Source organism: Topomyia yanbarensis, chromosome 1 (genome assembly GCF_030247195.1).
Source record: "Topomyia yanbarensis strain Yona2022 chromosome 1, ASM3024719v1, whole genome shotgun sequence".
NCBI classification, from domain to species: Eukaryota; Metazoa; Arthropoda; class Insecta; order Diptera; family Culicidae; genus Topomyia; species Topomyia yanbarensis.
Window position 1 is genome coordinate 156,126,034 of NC_080670.1, and position 19,497 is coordinate 156,145,530.

The 19,497-nt window shown below is 40.7% G+C and overlaps 2 protein-coding genes and 1 non-coding gene across 9 annotated transcripts in view; 1 reads left to right on the forward strand and 2 right to left on the reverse strand.

The window, feature by feature from the left end:
• Nucleotides 1-5,779, forward strand: part of LOC131678631 (integrin alpha-PS2) — a 207,549-nt gene extending 201,770 nt beyond the window's left edge. For all 7 annotated transcript variants that reach the window (XM_058958873.1, XM_058958877.1, XM_058958886.1 and 4 more), the window contains one exon: nt 4,338-5,779. In XM_058958873.1, the coding sequence (XP_058814856.1) occupies nt 4,338-4,430 (93 nt within the window). In that variant the 3' untranslated portion in view covers nt 4,431-5,779. The remainder of the gene's footprint in view (nt 1-4,337) is intronic.
• Nucleotides 5,780-8,299: 2,520 nt separating this feature from the next.
• LOC131676032 (uncharacterized) lies at nt 8,300-19,454 on the reverse strand. Its single transcript, XM_058955158.1, has 6 exons — nt 19,299-19,454; nt 19,097-19,227; nt 18,910-19,033; nt 18,707-18,849; nt 18,254-18,647; nt 8,300-8,544 (listed from the first exon to the last, which is right to left on the reverse strand). Exons 1-6 carry the CDS (start codon nt 19,452-19,454, stop codon nt 8,302-8,304), a joined length of 1,191 nt encoding a protein of 396 aa, XP_058811141.1. The 3' UTR covers nt 8,300-8,301.
• Trnah-gug (transfer RNA histidin (anticodon GUG)) lies at nt 9,178-9,249 on the reverse strand. Its single transcript has one exon. It is a non-coding gene; the product is annotated as a tRNA-His (tRNA).
• Nucleotides 19,455-19,497: the final 43 nt, after the last annotated feature.

The window sequence follows — 19,497 nt, forward strand, 5'->3', positions numbered from 1 at the left end:
AATAAGAAAATATGAGCGAATAGTACCAAAGTCGACTGAGAACCTCTGCGAGGTTAGCTGTCATGTAATGAAAGTTGGTCGGAAGAAAAAATAGACGAACTAGCAACACTAAAACGGAGAAAACGAAATATTGGTGTATGTAGAAAATCCGCCTTCTCGGATCTCTCCATCCTAGTAAGATAGGTTTACCGTCGGGAATTATTTGAGACAAATTTGGTAGCAAAACGGTTTAACGTACACAGAGAAGCGTAACTGCTCAGGGCAGGAAAGATGGGAGTTAGCCCTAGAACGTTGCACTTGCGTTTTCCACCCTAGAACGTTGCACTGGGGTACAAATGTACCCCCGCGTTTAATTACAACTTTCGCAGGTAAAAATGCAAGCAAAAGAAATGTATAATACATCATTTTTTTTGCTTTTCAATTGCGAAAGCAGCTGTGTAAGTGAAAGTACGAAATTTATTGAATCAATGATACATAAATTGGTTTGAACAAAAAAATGTGAAAAATCGCGGTTTTGACTTTTTTCACAAAAATAACTATAACTTTGCGAATTTTTAAACGATTTGAAAAAAATCAAATGATTCTAAAAGTTTAAAGAATGGTCTAGAAAGTATTTCTGACCAGTAGTACATTGGTAACACGTAACGTTACAGTTACAGCAGTTACTGTAAGCAAATTATACTTGCGAGCCATTGTTTTGAAAAACTATAAAAATAAACAATAAAACAATAAATCAGCCAAGAACGATTTTTTTTTCTACTTCAAAATTAAATTAAATTAATTAAATAAATGATTAAAAACGATTATATACCACTCATTGTTACTTATGTAGTAAAACAACCAGTATTTAAACTGGTATTGTAACGAGTCACATTTGCCCTGACAGAACAAAACCTGACGAAACACTAACGGCAACCGTACACTGGGGTACAATTGTGCCCCACCTTTTCCTACTCTTACTAGGAACTCTAAATTGAATTATGATTAGAGTCCCAGGTCGATAAATGCCGAATTCTCGTCTTCACACGGCTCCAAACAAGGCTTGGGGTACATTTGTACCCTAGTACAACGTTCTAAGGTTAAGTAGCGCAGTAAATAGAGTACTTCGTGAGGAAGGTGTCTATTTATTGCCAGTGACCTGCGTTATGCGATTAATGATGTCGATGGAACGTTAAGGGCGGTTTGACACCCGTGGAACGCACAGTGGATAAAACTAAAGTAAAAAGTTAAATAGTAAATAGAAGAAACGGGTTGTCACTTTCTGGACTGGCTTACACCAGAGGATACCGGTTCCTGGAGATGACATACCTGTTCTCATTGTTGTTACTTGGGATGCATTGGGGTTTGGGCAGTAGTGGTAAGATTGACGTGTTGTTATACAATTGAGCTCTACAAGATGATGAGACGAATGAACTCATGATGAATTAATTTCATGTTTAACAATCCTCGGTGATTCGTTTACTTCGCCAGTTTCATAATTTCGAGTGCAACGGATGTTCCTCTGTTGCATTTGCACTCACGTTATTCTCATGTAAACAAGCCACCGAGAATTGATTACTCTACGTTGACGTCACAAATGAACTTGAACTTTACGATTTGCTTCGAGCGAATATTAGGTTCTTTACGGACACAGTTAACCTCACTTTCCTTGACAGTTCACTTGTACTGTTTACATGGACTTAGCAAAATTTTGCGGACGACTAGATTCACTCGAAGCAAATCACAAATAAAGTTCATGTAAACAGTACAAGCGAACTGCCACAAATGAACACTGTTGATTTGTGACGTCATCCTAAAGTATTCAATAGTCGTCCACAATTTTTTTCTAAGTCCATGTTAACAGTACTAGTCAACTGTCAGGAACAGTAAGGTTAGCTGTGTCAGTAAAGAAACTAATTGTCAAACGAAGTTCATTCGAATAATTTTGTGGGGTTATGTCGATTAGGTTTTACACCAGGCTGGATGTTGTTAGGTTCTTTACTGACACAGTTAACCTCACTTTTCTTGACAGTTCACTTGTACTGTTTACATGGAATTTGTGAAATTTTGTGGACGACTAGATTCGCTCAAAGCAAATCGCAAAGAATTTTTCTAAGTCCATGTAAACAGTACAAGCGAACTGTCAAAAATGAACATCGAATTCATTTGTGACGTCAGCGTAAAGTATTCAGTTGGTTGCAAACAAAGTTCACTTCATATCGTCAACCTGGCGCCCAGGTGATGAAATCGTTAAAATTCAACGGGGTGCTGGAGCGTTGCCAGAAAATTTTTATTTCCAGATTAAATTTTACTAAACTTCCCAGTTCGTCGCTGTTGTGCTATCTTATGACAAGCGCCATTTAGCACATTTCGAGAAAAACGATTTTTAAAGTTTGAGATTGAATATCTTGAAACTTATAAATGGTAAAAACAATTCAAAGAAGACAATTAATGCTTCAATCTATTCTGTATTAAACTCTCAAATATCATGAAGTTCGGTTGACTATGTTGCGAGTTTTCACTATAAATGTAAACAAAAGTCGCACTCACACGTGTCGTAGGTGTGTATTGATGGCAAAATTTGTATGGCGTGTCATAATTGTGCGTGGAAAATTTTCCATAGAAAAAAAAGCATCAATTATTAACTTTTATTAATATCTTCGGCTTTATTCGGCCGAGAAACAATCGATGAGATGCATTTTGAAGGAAATTGAGCAAGCAATCTAGAAAAAATAGTAATTTTTAATTACAGTGTTGCCAAACATGAAATATTGCCAATTTAAAAGTAAAACTGCATATTTCTCGCAATATATGTGTTTTTATTTTAAAAATTAATATGCCATTGTGTTCCTCAGACATTTTTACATATAAAAACATCTAAAACTTCTACATTACTTAAGCGAATCCCAAGATACAGTGATTTAAAGCAAAAAACTGACAATTTCTCATCACTTTTTTCGCTATAACTCAGTAAATAAGCAAAATTTTAAAATTCTGAAAACGCCATTTTGTAGAGAATTTTCAGATTAGTAATGTTGCATATCTAACTCAGTTTACCCCAAAATGGCGTTTGTCATAAGATAGCACAACAGCGACGAGTTAAGCTCAGCCGGAATGCTGATTGATCTAATTCGTATTCCGGCTCCGGTGACACAACCGATTCTAGTTAGAATGTTTAAGGGGTACTATTTCGATGCGGCTTTGCCGCACAACCGAGGCCTAGGAACCGAAGCGACGCAGAGCCGCTGAGGATCGGCCGGGCGAGGTGGCCGCCGACCCGCCGTCGGAAGCAAGCGAACCTGTGATCCACTCGTTTGCCCGGCTTACTCAAACATAGGGGCTATCTCTAGTTTAAGTCCGACTGAGCGGTAGCAAAGTCGGACAGCACGCGCAAAAGCGATGTGACGTAGCCACATTGGGGGGTGGACACAAAATAAAATTGGCAACGCTAGCAAAACGTAAACACAAATGAACACTCCGGATGAACCTATCGTCAATTAACATTTCGACGAGTTTTGATTCGAGCCAATAATATGGGCCCGAAGTTATGTGAGTTCGAATGTAACAGATGAGCACCCATTCCGCTCGAGCTCACGCAACTGACAAAGTAAACAAACCACCGAGAATCAGGCTTTCTACTGACGCAGTTAACCTCACTTTTCTTGACAATCCACTAGCACTGTTTACATGGACTTAGAAAAATTTTGTGGACGACTAGCTCGAAGCAAATCGCTAATAAAGTCCATGTAAACAGTACACGCGAACTGTCAAAAATGAACATCGAATTCATTTGTGACGTCAGTGTACAGTATTCAATTGACTTATTTGTCGTCTAGGACACCAACACAGTAGCAATGTGTATGGACAACATACATATAACGCGATGTTTACAATTCGCCATCTGATTTAAGCTCATTTGGCAAAAATTCTACCAGATTTAACCTCAGTCTCACACTAACACAACTGCACATGGATTAGACTATTAGGTTCTTTACTGGCACAGTTAACCTCACTTTTCTTGACAATCCACTAGCACTGTTTACATGGACTTAGAAAAATTTGTGGACGACTAGATTCACTCGAAGAAAATCGTAAAGAATTTTTCTAAGTCTATGTAAACAGTACAAGCAAACTGTCAAAAATGAACACTCAGTTCATTTGTGACGTCACCGTAAAGTATTCAATTGTCAAACATGAACTTCATTCATCGTGAGCTCATTCGTGTCGTCATCTTGTAGAACTCAATGCCAGCGCATATGTTCCCAACAATGCTATTTTTCATTTCGCTGTTCTTTACTTTGAGCTTTTATAACCTTTCATTGACCAACATATATTTATTCTGATTAATCTACTTTCAGTGCGGTTTCTTCAAACGAAATCGACCGACTGACACCCAGGAGCGACAGCCTCTGAATCGCAACGGCAATTATCACGGTGATGAACACTTGTAAAATAAACCGTGCAGGTTAGTAACAATCGAAAACGAAAATCTCAGCTTTTTGGAAGTAAGTGAAAACAAAAACGCTTAAAATTGACAAAATGGCGAACCGCCTGAGAAGAACTTTATATAAGTACTGTAGAACAGTAGTTTTGATGAGATTTTTCTTCCTGGCCGACTTCGATTGGAAATGTCTCTTGTTTCGAATGCCAAGAAAACAGTGCACAGTTTACAAACAAATACCGAAATCGAATTGTATTTTATTTTTTGTACAACTAAAGAATAATTTATTGACTTTCTCGAATAGATCTATAATCTCAATTTGGAAAACGACTAAAAGAGTAAAAAGCATGATTTGGGAAAGAGGTACAATGAGGAGGGTGACAATCGATGTCCAATAACTGATACCCAGACAGGGTTGAAAAAACATCATCAATTTGGCAATGAAAATACTCAAATTTGCGTTCGTCAACACAACACCTGTCTCAAACAGACAGTGGAAAGCCTATCTCCAGTCATGGACTTGTTCTAATTTATCGTTGTGCAGCAGGCCATTAACTGTAGGAAGCGTCGAGTTTTAGCTGTAAACATGAACTAACTAGTCAATTTAATTGAATCTGACCCCACCCGTGAAAATTTGATTTTTTGAGACTCCTATTTCTAAAGTCTAACGAGGAAGTGCCCTCTTTAATAGTGCAATTAAAATGACAAAATCTCCTAATCAAACACAATTTGGGCAATACACGGTTTGATAGGGAAATGGAACGCTCATTTGAGTGAGAAATGTAAAAATACTAATATATACGAACAAAACTAAATACTACCTATTTTGATACAGTTGGTAGGCCAAAACACGGATGCCTTGTAGTTATTTATTGTTAGAAAAAAATACTGATTCATAGATAGTAGTAAAACGAAAAAGTTTAGGTTCTCAAGTGCCTTTGTAAACTTAATAGAGTTGAAGAATGTTGAAGAATTTTGGTGCCATTTGATCGAATGTGAGAAACGAACGAAAAAATAAAATTGAGAGCTGTTGATTCATATTTATTTTTTTGGAAAAATTTTAGTGTCAAAATTTTATCAGTTGTGCCAAGAATGACTGAACTCTGATTTACCGATTAAGTAAGCCGTTTTAATAACCGTTCAGTGTACAATAATTTCCGTGTAAAAATCTTATTTTTAGTGGCTTAACAATACTTTTAGCTCTACGGCGCTATACCGAACGATAATTATTTAAACTTTGCTCTGTAGTTTGTGCTATTTAACCGAAGATGATCTTCACGTTGACTGTAAATACTTTTTGTAGAAGTTGATGAAATGCTCCTGAAGGGTGCGAAGAAAAATAAAAAAGTAACTCTATAACTGGTGCGTGTTAATGATTTCTTTCTAAAGCTACCGAAAACATGGTGTCCGTTTTTTAGTCCTAACAAACGGCATCCAGCAAAAAACTTTCTTATTTTTCCCATTTTTCAAATGGTTTGAAATTATGTCATGGAAAAACATTAATTACTTTCTAGGAATATTTTCAATTTTAATGTTATCTTGCACAACTATTAACCAATCCTTTTTGCTTTGTTTGTTGTAGTAAACACTCTTTCAAAAAAGGGTCATTAGGCCTTATGCTGTTTTTGATATTTTCCGATGCAGCTGACATTAAAGATACGTAATTGAACTTTTTTCTTACGTAAAATGACAAAAATTATTTTATGAATTTGTTTTTTCACAACCATAGTTCCATTGATCCCTATCCTTTTGCTGTGATAACCGTCAAAAATGCTTTAACCCATGTGGCTAAATTTACTGTCAACGAACACCAACAGTGTCAGACGAGAACATGTTTACATTTTTTGAAAATCTATTAATAATCGTTCTGAAGTTTAAAAGGTTGAACATATATATTTATAAGTATGAGCACTATCGGTTTATCAAATAAAAGAATTTTATTCTTCATTTCTCGACAAACATATGATTACGGCCTAAAAGCCAACTGTCAAAATCCACTTTGAATGGAAATTCCGGACAAACCGTTACACGCCAATCACAGATGTTGGTAGTAAACGAAAGAGAAAAGTTTTCTCTTTCATAAACTGTTGTGAACTGTGTTTGACTAATGACGGTTTGTCTGGAATTTCCCTAGGATAGGATCCGCCAGCTCTGTCCCCTGTTTTTGAACCAATTCTGAACCAGCTCGTGATTGGACGAAAGTGACATAGGCCAACCTTCGGCTTGGAAACAAAAAGTACTAAAGGGCTGCTTGGAAGTGTTGTCATATTGTGATATCAAACATAAAACGACGATTGTTAACTGTGTTGATTTTTTTGTTTTCTCGAGATACCGCTTTCTTTCTATAACATCCGTCTGTAATTATGAAGTGCAGGCATTATTTGGCAGACGAAATCAAACATATTATCCTGAACTGAAGTTCCCGAGAGATCCGGTAGCGCGGTTATCGTGGATTCTGTTCTGTGTGCGGAATAATGCGAAAATGCCTCTTTTCGAAATCAACAGGCTGTGTAGCGTAAGTAAGAAAATATTTTGAACTTCATGTAAAAATTGTCTTTGTTCCAGTACCGAGTAAAGGCCTATTTACACCCTCGGTGAAAGTGAACGTGAACTCGATGCTCACCAAGTTGTTTTTTCTAATATCTCACTTATTAGTGCATAGAAATTGATGAAACTGGAACTAAACGATAGTACATTAATATACTTAGCGAATCCATGCACAATTATTCGATATAATAGAATCAATGCAATAATATTCATATTCCCCGATCATTTTAAATATTCCACAGTGAAATATGTTCGCAGTGGACAATTCACTTGTTCACCGGTAGTGTAAACGCGACGAAGGACGGAGTTGATGCGGAGTGGTGAATATAAATGTCATCGCTGTTCACGGTGAACGTTCGCCTTCGAATACCAGATTGCATTCTGACAAACTGTAAACTGCCAGTTGGGCGTGAAATCGTTGTTCACCGATGAAACTGTTCATGACGTCGTCCACCGTGAACAATGGAAGGTATTCAACACATGTTCACGTTCATTTCCACCGAGAGTGTAAATAGTACTTAAATTGGAAGTACTGAGCAAACAGGGAGAAAGTTATCCCGGAAGTCGCAACTTACAAAAATGAAGAGGCTAGAAGATATTTTTCGTAATGTCCAACAACAAATATATATTATTTTGTTTTGCTGTATTGCGATGGAAAAAAAACGTTATGATCGTTTAAATGCGGATATATAGACTAAATCTTTGATTTTTCCAGAAGCAAGAAATTGGTACATAATATAGTATATTTTTATCAGAACAAATATACGACCGAAACAAAACAAATATTTTGGCAACATTGGTCGAGTGGGGGTATGTCGTTTTCAACAGGGAATAGTAAAATATAAGAAGAAGCCAGCTGGCGGATCCTATCCTAGGAATTTCCACTCAAAGTGGATTTTGACAGTTGGCTTTTAGGCCGTAATCATATGTTTGTCGAGATTTAACGACATTTTAAAGAATTATCCTACCCATTCTATACCAATATACGATCAATTATTACCTACCTACTATATACGAAATACATTGCTCTTGAGCGCTGGATACCAGTGTGACCAGTTTGGATATTTCTCGCCAGTTCTGATTTCTAAAACAAAGATGGCGCTGCTAGTAATTAGAGCTTTTATTAAGCTTTCTCTTATATGTTTACCGTATAAGCTTTTTCATGGTGTAACGCTCATAAACCGTAACGCATGCCAACTAGTTTCAAACGGAAAGTGCTGAATGTCTGATTTTGAATTCGGAAGAGTTTTCGAATTAGTATCGTACAAGGTGAAAATAAATAAAGATCGAACGAACGTTTATTTTAAATGTTAACTCAGAAAAATGACGACATTCTAGAAACCGTTTCCGATTATCCAACCGATCAGGGTACGGCGCATGTTCCATGTGAGGTCCTTGGAGCAAAATCCCATCGCTTTGATGTGGAACGGTGGTGATAGTTGCGGATGGAATGCGTAAATGTGACCAAGGTATCCGAAGGCAATCATTTGGGCAAAGTAAACCAGCGAGAGTTGGTTGAATCGTTTCACCAACGGCGGAATGTTTCGTCCAGTTTTAATCCAGTACTCCCATGAAATCTGTTGGTAGGAAAAGAGTTATCGTTTGAAAGTATTTTATGTTAACTTTAACCTCGTTATATTGTCTAAAAACAATGCTTTAATGTTAAGAGGGAATTCCGCATAAAACTGCAAAAATCGTTAAACTTAATTCCATATTAACGTAGCAATTTAGTTTTATCACTTAATCCGTCGAAATAAAGCTTTTTGCTTTTTTTTACAAAAGGATATTTAAATATTTCCTTAAATATCCTTTGATTATATTCCTGGTAGGGTAATGTGCCCATTTTAACAATTTTAGGGAGGTTGCCTCACTAATTCATTAATTACTCGGCCTACAATCGATGGAATGCGTACAAAATGGTATCAAGAGCTTAGCTTCGTTGTTAAGAACCAAGATAATACCACAAGTACCCTGAAAACGGTGAAATGCTCGTGTTTGAGCGCAACTAATTGAACAAAACTGACGGACGCTGCTCTAATCAACGTCTTCAAATGGGTAAGGTGATAATAGAAACAAGGCAAAAATAGGTTCATTACCTACTCGAAATCCGCTGTACCGTGATAACATGGTATGATTGAAACTTATATAAATATAGATCAAAGATAGAAAAAAAACTCCCTCTCCGTGACAATGTTTCAAATGAGAGACATTGCCGTGACCAGGATTCGAACCTGGGTTACTACGGCCACAACGTAGGGTCCTAACCACTAGACGATCACGGCTATCGGGAGTGTTGAAGCAATGGATCCAAACTAATCATATTTTGAAGCCAATCAGACGATATAATATCGGCTGGAGAAAACTTCTACTGCATTAACAGTCAACTCTCTCGATTTCGAATCGAAATTATGAGTAACCTGAAAGGAATGGAACGGAACGTTCAACTATATATTGCTCTAAAATCGAAAAGTGCAATAATGGCTTCGAATTGTAACGAATAAAAAGAGGAATGATTCACTGTCTTTTGTTTCTCCCTTTTTACTACGGCAGTGAACTGGTATGGGATTGAATTACTTTCGCTTTTAGCCGACGATGCAAATGTTACAAAGAAGTTCGGTTCGTTGAAGTGAATCGAGCATGGAAACCTATTTTATTTTTATAACTAACTGTCCAAAACTTGCGATACTGGTGTGGTGGTGAGTTTCTTGTTGTTAACTAGTCCAAGCGTTTGCGTTTCGACTTCGTATCTTCAGAACCGCGTCACTTGACCATACATAAAGACGGGTTTAAACCAATTTTCTCCTTAGGGAGTAATATAGCATTCTTGGTATTGCTAAAACATGCTGTGAGATTTTAACGACTAGTCTTGCTAAGATAGCTCCAGTTACTAAGTTCAAGATTATTTTTATAACTTTATTAGCTCTAGTTTTCGGCAGTAAATCGGAAACGCAGACGATTTAAACCAAATCCAACCAAACATAGGGTGACTATATCAGGCGAGTAATAGCCCAGGACAGTCGAAAGTGTTTAAGTGTTCGCATAGCAGGGGGTTGGGAGTTGAATGGAGAGGCTATAGTCCCCCTCCAACTTCCGTTTTTTTTATTTTAAGGGAATTCTCTTATATAATTGTGGCAAAAAGTACCTAATGTTTAATAATTTTTTTAAAGCAGTAACATAGATATGTGCTCTATTCTACAAAATGTTTATTAAGCTTTCATCTATAAAATAAAAATTTTCGAGCGAAAGGTGTCAAAAATGGTGTCGAAAATGGCGGCTTTCTTGGAACAAGATTTTTCGAATCAGCGGGCATTCTCGTTTTTGAACCACTCAACTAATCAACTTCGGGGTTTGCCCGCCCAAAAAAAGACAAGATTCTCGATTGCTGTAACCTATAAAATCGCCATATTTTGATAATTAACGATTTTTTACAGCCGGCCAAAGTGGAAAATCATGCGAAAAAAACGACACTTTATTTTCAAGTGCCCGCCATTTTGTTTCCATATCCAATTTTTTAATGTCTTTTAGGATGGGGCGCCTCTATGGAATATAATCTTCAAGTTTTAGTTTACTGCTTGTAGACGACGAATTGCGATCTGTATCGTGCCTGCAGATGAGGTCGATTTTCAAAACACCTTTTGCTGGAGCCGTCATTTTTGACACTTTATACTCGAAAATTTTTAGTTTATAGATGAAACCTTAATAAAAATTTTGCAGTGTGACGTATCTAAGTCATTTTACTTCTTCAAAAAAAAATTATCAAACATTAGGTACTATTTGCACAATTATATAAGAGGACTCTCTTAATAAGTATGATTATAATGTTGAATAAATATGAGTGCGCTGAAATCTGGAATCTTTATCAATAATGAGATAAGGTTGCCGAGCGGAAGCGTTAACTGCGGAAAATTTTCAAACTTAAAAGTACAAGATGGCTACGGGTGAACAATTTCATTTTTTGCTTTGAATTCGTTATTTAACAGCGCTCTTGGAGAACGTCAACAAGTTGATGCCGTTTACTATGACTGTGCAAAAGCGTTCGATAGGGTGCCTCATCTGTTAATAGTGGGCAAATATGAGCAAATGGGGCTTCCTGAGTGGCTGATACGGTGAATAATGTCGCACCTCACCGAGCGTAGTGCGTTTATGCGCATAGATAAAACTATATCAGCACCGTTTGAGGTAGTATCGGGCGTGCCTCATCTGGGCCCGCAACAGTTTATTTTATTCGTAAACCATTTATGCTCTATTATACTGCCTATTATCGCACGACAGTCCCATGTAGATTGGGAATCCCATAGAACATGGCATTCGTGTCTGGACTCTCATCGCGTTCTGTTGATTCTACCAGAGCTCTGCATTACCGTTATAAGCATACTTGTTCCATGTTCTATGGAATTTCCTATATACATGGGACAATTATGCGTAGAACGGCAGTGCACAAGTTGATCGATTTTCGACGTCTCCGGCTCGCTACTAGTAGTGATTTTCCCGGCGTTGTTATACGTGTCTGCATATCTTTTCCGCATTCGCGGTGTGATTGAAAGAAGAGAAAAACGAAAACCTTCAACCAGATTGTGACAGGCGGAAAACTTTCCCGTCGTTTCCCGATGCGGGGTCGATAAATCCGCGGAAGTGATTAAAGCAATCCAAGTGAATCGTTTAAAAGTTTAACTTTTGAAATCACGGATAAATTGTACTGAAAAAGTGCAAAAATCGGCGTCATTTTTGAGGAACAAAAATTGGCGTTTTCGTGTCAAAAAACGACTACTAGGTGTCATCTCAAATCATGTTGTCCCGAAAAGTAACCCGCAAACCAGAAACAGAACTTTCTTGCTCGTGTGCCGAGTAACCCGTGTCAGTAGTGACGTAGTGTTCGTCGATCGGTTCTATGAGTGAAGGCCGCACCTGAGATAGCCAAATGGGGACCGACCATCCCCCAGGGGGATCAAATTTAAGCCGGCAGCTCCCGATTTCTTAAAACAGGCTGTGAAATCAACCAACAGAAGCTTCCTTTGAGTATAATAAAGGATGATCGAGGTAATGTATCCAGTTTATCATCAAATCCCATTCAGACCAATATATCACTAAAAAGCATTCCCCCTCACTACTTGTGCTCTCATTCTCCGGTTCTCACCGCCCAGAATACATCGTCCTGGGACTGATGAGTATTGGGATGAACTGTAGTCAACACAAGACCTGCCTCAACTGCTCTAAGGAGCACCCGACATCCAAGGAGAACCAGGACCGTAGCACTTGTATTAATTGTCAAGGCAACCACTCCGCTCGAGACAAGAGTTGCCAATACCTTATCAAGAAAATAGTAAAAATCACCCTCAAGGACAGGATGGATCCACATCGACCTTACCCGGGGACGTACAGGCCCCCACTGATGAGGCTCTTGGTGTGGGACCATTGGAGCATCCCCAGTAAAGTATCCCTTGCAATCACAATCTACTCAATACCACAACTACTGCTTACTCCCACAAAATAGTCTGCCCTGCGCTGACCCCATCTGTGGAAGTACCGGCCTCTGCTGGCGGATGCCAGGAAAGTCTCGCCCCCCATACGTTGCTCCATCGTGTGGATCTACCTCTCACAGGGGGTTATCAACTAATCACCCTGATCATCCAGATCACAGCTCCATTCGCCATGTTGCGAGACTTCAACGCGCGCCACACGACCTGGAGCTCGGACAAGTGCTACCATCTACGCAATGAGATCATCCAACTCATCGAAGAAAACGATGCCGTGAATAGTCCAGGGGTTTGCGTTTCGACTTCGTCTCTTCAGAACCACGGCACTTGACCAATGCACCAGGCTGACGCTAAGTCCAAAATTGGAAACACCACTTGTGAACACACTAAAGGACTTTTACCTTATGATGTCCCGTAGGTGAAGAGGTTCTGATTGCTGATGAGACCTACTGAAATCGAACATTTCTCGGTTTGTCTGGAATTTCCATTCAAAGTGGATTTTGACAGTTGGCTTTTAGGCCGTAATCATATGTTTGTCGAGATTGTTTTCAGCTAAGCAGGCGAATGCTAGGAAGCGCTACATTACTCCCTAGGAGAAAATTGGTGTAAAACCATCTTTATGTATGAAGGGCACCAAACCTAACTATAATTAGTCCAGGTGTTTGTGTTTCGACTTTCGACAATTACTCAGCTCTATCGCCGGGATATGTGGCTGATCGAAGCCCAACGACACGGCTGGGAGCGACCACTTCCTCATAGAATTACACACCAACCACCACCTCCCTCCACCTAAAACCACCCGGCGGAGACGTATCAGCACACTGAGCCGTACACAGATAGAATCCGGACGTCGCCGCCGCCATCAATGAGCATCGGAAAGCACTCTGTATCCTACATAAAACATCACCCAATCTCCCCCTCCGTGACCAAAGAGCGGAATATTTTAGAACACTCAGGAAAGGTAAACAATCCAAGCAGCTACGGGAACTCTAAGGAAACCAGCTTCATCCGGACTCCCCAACTACGAAGCTGTGAAGATGGGTCAATGTGCTCAGTGGAAAACGCCGACAAAACGGCTACTCCCTAGCAGCCAACGACATCACCATCACAGACCCTGGAGAAATTGGGGACAGGATAAGATGACATTTACAATCGTTATCCGCCGACGAAGCCCTATCAGCAGCATTTGCCCCAACGAATATAGAACACTCCAAGCTGCCCCTACCACCTTCATGCCAGACTCAGCCTTCGGCACCTCCCACGGATGCAAAAGAGGTCTTCAAGAATCATTCAACACAGCAGGGACACAAGTATTGGATAACCCAAGGAAAAATCAGTGAAACAACTGGCTCGATGTATGTTGCCAACGTGCAGCAGATGATCAACGACCGGGACGGTCACCTTTTGACCGTTTGTATAGGAATGAATGGACGTAGCATAGCATAGATGATAGATGAAAAAATGCATGGTTGCATTGCCTCATATGACTTATCCACAGACCCGTCTGCAGTAATTATCGCATCGAAACAAAGTGGCCTTCAATATCGCTTATACGCTGCTATTCCGTCTTCTGTTAAGAATACAACTCCCGTTGACAGAATATTTTGTCAATGAGTACAACAGCGGATTACGAGAAGACGAACGACGGGCCATTACTCTATGACAAGACCACTTGCGGACTCGTAAGCAGATTGAAAGATAAATTGAAGCAACGTTCCGATACAGTGGACAAAGAAATGAATTCATAATCTTCTTGGTTTCGTGGTAGATTTCGGAATAATTGGCATCGATCACAGATCAGTCGAAGATTCTGCTAAGCAATGGCTCCCCTACTGACGCTTGATTTTGACCCATCCAGCGTCATACGAATGAGCCTGTGGCTTTGTTGGAGAACCATGTTCATGTATTATCTGCCACCACAGTTCGTTTCGTTGCGTTGAATCGTACGCTACCTTAGAAATCCACGAACAGAACAGAAAAGTTTGCAAGTTGCATTCACGAAATCTAGGGTTTGGCTTCTAAGGACCAACTTTTGAAATCGTGAGCCAATACTTCATTGTATTGGTTCATATCCGTGTGAAAAGTGGTATATTGAAAACCTTATGCCTTTATAAGGAATCTCTTCTGTCTATAAATTTTAGGAGCAGTAAAAGATGTCCCCACGTAAGGATCGTCAGAGTTATATTCTTCCTGAGCCAAGGGAGCATAATTAATGATTTGTCATGGTGATTTGCGTAGCTCGTTATAGTATTTTGGCAAGAGTGCCTAGAGCGTATTTTAAGAGAACGCTACAGATTCCTCGTTGTTTGTACGCGGGGCATGATAATAGATCATGTGAACTCTCCACTCTTTCAACAATATGCACATTTTTCAGTTTTACCATGAAAAAGTCAAACTCATGATTCCCTGTGCAATTGTCACACCGAACATTTTCGCTACAATGATCCATATGCATGTATTTAGAATAATGTATCACACAATGTTAAAATAGTCGAACAGCAAACGATCCTTGTTGAAGAAACGCTCAGTAGTCCCATTAAAGATCGCCCGATAGGAGCTTGAAGGGACATACAATTTAGTTCCGTCCAGTGCGAATATCATTCAAAATCTTCACTACCTGGCAACCCGCCGAATAAGACAGCCCACCAACACACCCCCAGCCACCATCTCACACACAGGGACCAAATTGCAACAGACGAAGGAGGATTAGGGAAACCCCCCCCCCCCAACTGGCACTGGCCCGACCGTTGTTGTCCCGACTCCTATCGACAAGCCCTCGGCGTTTGCTGGTGCATCCTCAAGACAGTCGAAGAAAGTAGTATCAAGCGACGGCAGCGACACCTTCTTCCGAGGCCGTTCCATTTCATCGATAGACTTTACCATCTGCTCCAGTGCTATTGCTGATGGGTTTAAATGGTCAACCTCTAACGGCAATGGGGGTAGTTATCACTTCCCTATTGTCATATCTTGCGATCGTGATTGGACGTCCACAGAGACAGAGAGCACCCAAGTAAGCCTCATACAGGATGTATGAACGTGTGAGCGAGAGTGAGTGAGTACATGCCATCCCCCAGAAGTAATACCGAGAGGTAGTCCCTGGGGGAACAATGGCGATACCCAATGGAGTGTAGTCGGTATTACCTAGTCATGGTGTCACCATGAGAGCCCGACACTCCAGTACACCCCGTGTGGTAGCTTGGCATCTACTAATGCACGTGTACTGGGTTAGTGCGTAAATTGCATTCTCCATTGTAAAAAAATATGTTGCGATCGTGTACCCGCAACTACCACTATTCATCAGAGTAATTAGCAGAAATTAAAACCGAAACAGCGAGGTCTTGCATTCCCCAGACCAGCAGCAACCTCCCGCCAAGGGCTGTACACTGGTGGAATCCTGAAGATGTACGTAGAAAAACCCTCCGAATATTAAGGAGAACCAGCCCATACCAACAGCGAAGGGAAGAACTATTGAGTGAGTACCGCCGCCTCAGAAACCAAGCAAGGAAGACGATTGAGGAAGTAAATGCATCGCTCCCTCCCGTCTTACGAAAACTGGCTCTGGAAGTCTCGTCGACCTCTTTCCACCGGACTCAAGCCAGAATGATAATAAATCTTTCACTGGCCCAGAAGCAGATGCACTAAATGCAGGGCGAGGGAAATCTACTGTGTCCAGGAAGGGTCTAGGTACAGGTATGTTATTGGGTGCCTTCGGAGAAGTTATTCGCCAAGCAAAGCAGGACGGTATGCATGCAGATATCGCAATCTTGAATATAGCCAAAGAATACAACACTGTGTGGCGTGAAGGTGTATGTCGGCAGCTGTATAGCTGTGGTATTCGAGGAAATCTTGCCTGCTTCATCAAGTAATACCTGAGCAACCGAATATTTCGAGTCAACGTGGGTGGAAGACAGTCGAACTTGTCGCTTCGTGTGCGTACAGCTTTAGACACAAATCACACTCTTGCCGCACTTCCTTCAATTGAAGAGAGACTGCGAAAGCAGAAAAAGTCTGATTCGTACGTAAGCTCTCGTTATCCAAAGTGTAATAGAAGGACTGCACTGAGTCTTAGCCAAGCCCTTATCTATAGCCGCCTCTTTTATGGCCTTGAACTGAGTAGCTACAACAGGGAGGGGTTGGTTGACATATTAGCACCACTGTATCATGGAGCGGTCCGACTGGCCTCGAATCTGCTGCCTAGAATCCCAGCCAATGCTGCTTGCATCGAGGCAGGTATCCTTCCCGGTTGGTGGGCGATAACGGTGACTCGCTCTATGAGCTTTCTGGAATAGATGTCAGGTGACGAATGCCTTCTGTTAGAAATGGCCAAGAAGCTTTACGCTGAATCAACTTGTTGCCGGCTCCCTGCGATTGCTCGTTTGCACAGAATACGTCATCGATTCTAGTCCACCCTTGGACCAATTCTGGACGATTGTCTGTCTAGCTCGTTCAGAACTGAGGATCCCTTCAGCATTGCCCGAACGAGTTACCATCAACTTGTCGAGTGAAAGTATGCCAACCACACGCTAATTTACACTGACGGGTCAAAACTAGACGAAGATTTTGGTGTGGGCGTCAGTGGTATAGAAACTGCTGTCGCACTACGCCTTCCATCCATCTGCTCTGTCTTCTCAGCAGAGGCAATCGCCATATTGCTCGCCCTCGCCTGGAAACCAGAAGATGTTCCTATATGGATTTAACATTGTGTAACAGGGAACCACAGGACCTGCGTCAACAATACAACCTACCCATTTCTATTCGCGACTTCCTGTCAAATGGCTCAGATCGTGAGGGTGCCCTATTGTCATTCCTCAAGGATGCCAAATTGTTCGGGTCCATCTAAGTCTTAATATCCACAGGCGGACCCTTCGCGACATCCAGAAGGGACTCTGGAACGATTTTCGCTGCGGCACATTTCTCTCATCACATCGGAAGGGTCAGAAGCTTCCCTCAAGGTACCATACCTTCATTGTCGTAGCCCCGTGTACAAAGAGCCAGCTATTAACATCTCTAGATTGGTAAGGGCCTCCACCGCTGCCCAGCGGGCCTTTCTGCCACGCACAGCGGAAGTCTCGGCAGACCCTGTCCGGCCAATATTCAAGCCACCTACACATCAAAGAGACAATAGAGCAGTCACCATCGGTGGTGATCGTGCGTTATTCCCTGTAGCCACCAGAGTCATCTTCTGTCGCTCATCACTAAATCACCCTGTCATCTATCGCCAATTTCCAATAATGCGTCAGGAGAAAGCATCTACAGGACTGGCACCAACCTTACATACAACCAATGGGCCTCCTAAAAATCTCTCGATGGTCAACAGAAATATTTCGGCAATCATTATTGTTCAATGATATGTAAATATATTCGCTATCTTAAACCCCCCAGCGAATCAACCATAGGGTTAAAGCTGTAATAAATAAATAAAAAGTCAGTAAAACTTTTTATAGGTTACCAATTAATGAGGATTCAGCAAACTGAGACTCGGGCAAGAGCGACAAAAGACGACGCTACGGCCCTGTTTATGCCTTATCTAGGCTAATGTTTTACTTTACCCATATGAAGCTGTTGGAGAGCATTGGCGTTAATTGAGGCACTTGATTGTAGTTTTCTTTGTGCCATTTTTATCATATTTTGCTCTTAGTAATGAAGCAAAGACATTGATGCAATATAATAATAGGACCAAACAGGCGCTTTGTGCTATATAAGAAATTTATAAAAATGAATCTCATGGAACTGGCAAAAGAAGCGACAAACGCAGAAAAATACAATTGAATCAAGATAACTCGAATGATATAAGCAATAATCAATATCTTACCTCAATTGCCTTGGTGAACGCCAACGTGTAAACCTGATATTTTGGATAAACCCAGTAGGCACTTCCAGCTAGGAAACCCGCCAACATCGACTGCAGGGGACCGTCGTCCTCCAGTCGGTGCCGTGTCATCAGACAGGTCGTCAGTCTATAAATACCAACATAGAAAGCCAAAAACAGACCCAACCTGGTGCTACAAATTTGAACAAACTCCGTCATAAATTGGGACCGGTTGGACATTAGCAGTGCAAATTTGTTGATCAGTGCCCGGACAGATTCGAGTATGAGTCCAACGGTGGCATACTTCAACATTCCATCCAGTAGATGATGCCGGCAGGAGTTTTTGTGACTACAGTGTCCTTTTTCGGCGTTCGGTTGCGGTACCGGATTGATTAACCTGTAAAACTCGAAACTATTTTTAAAATCTTAGATCTAGAGAGAAAACTGAATCACTACCAAAACTGTTTCACAACTCCAGAGTTAAGTTTCGGCATGATAACCACACTCAATAGCATAAAACTTAATGTTCCGAAAACCTTCGAGTTTCTGAGATGCTGGATGACATTGATGCGACTTTTACGAATCATCGTTTCCACCATCTGCAAATTTGTGGATGTGAATTATACTGCTGACCTTAGAAATATGTTAATTGACTTAACCATGTTGAAAAACGTAATCCCTTGCAATCTTAGATGCTGCTGAGGCAGCCTAGGACCTACAGCGACACCCAGTAGACACGGCCAGAACATAACACACCAATAGTTCAGATATCCGAAAAGGTTTCTGATGGTTTTAAGATTTTAAAGTCGTTTCAAATTTTTCACAACAACATTTACTACTACTCACGAGAATCCGCATTGAAACGTCAAAGACAGTGCCGCCTGGACGTAGGTCGCCACGGAAATGTATACGTATTCAAGAAAGTGATTTACCAGATAGGATCTAGTAACTCCATCAGATTTGACGAGCGGTGGAAGCTATAAACCATTTCAATACAAATCGTCAGTAATAAAGCATCATATTTTTGGATGATCGCCAACTCACTTACCACCAGTAACGGAACGTATAGCTTAAAGCTACCGGGTAAAATTCGCTTCCATAAGTCAAAAATATAATGGCGACATTTGGCGAACCCCGGATGCCAAAGGTCACGACAGGTCTTTCCGACCGAAGCTTCGTAGAAACACTTACTCAGAGAAGACATGTTCTCGGGTGGGAAGTTCACAACAAACTAACTCGTCGGCGTT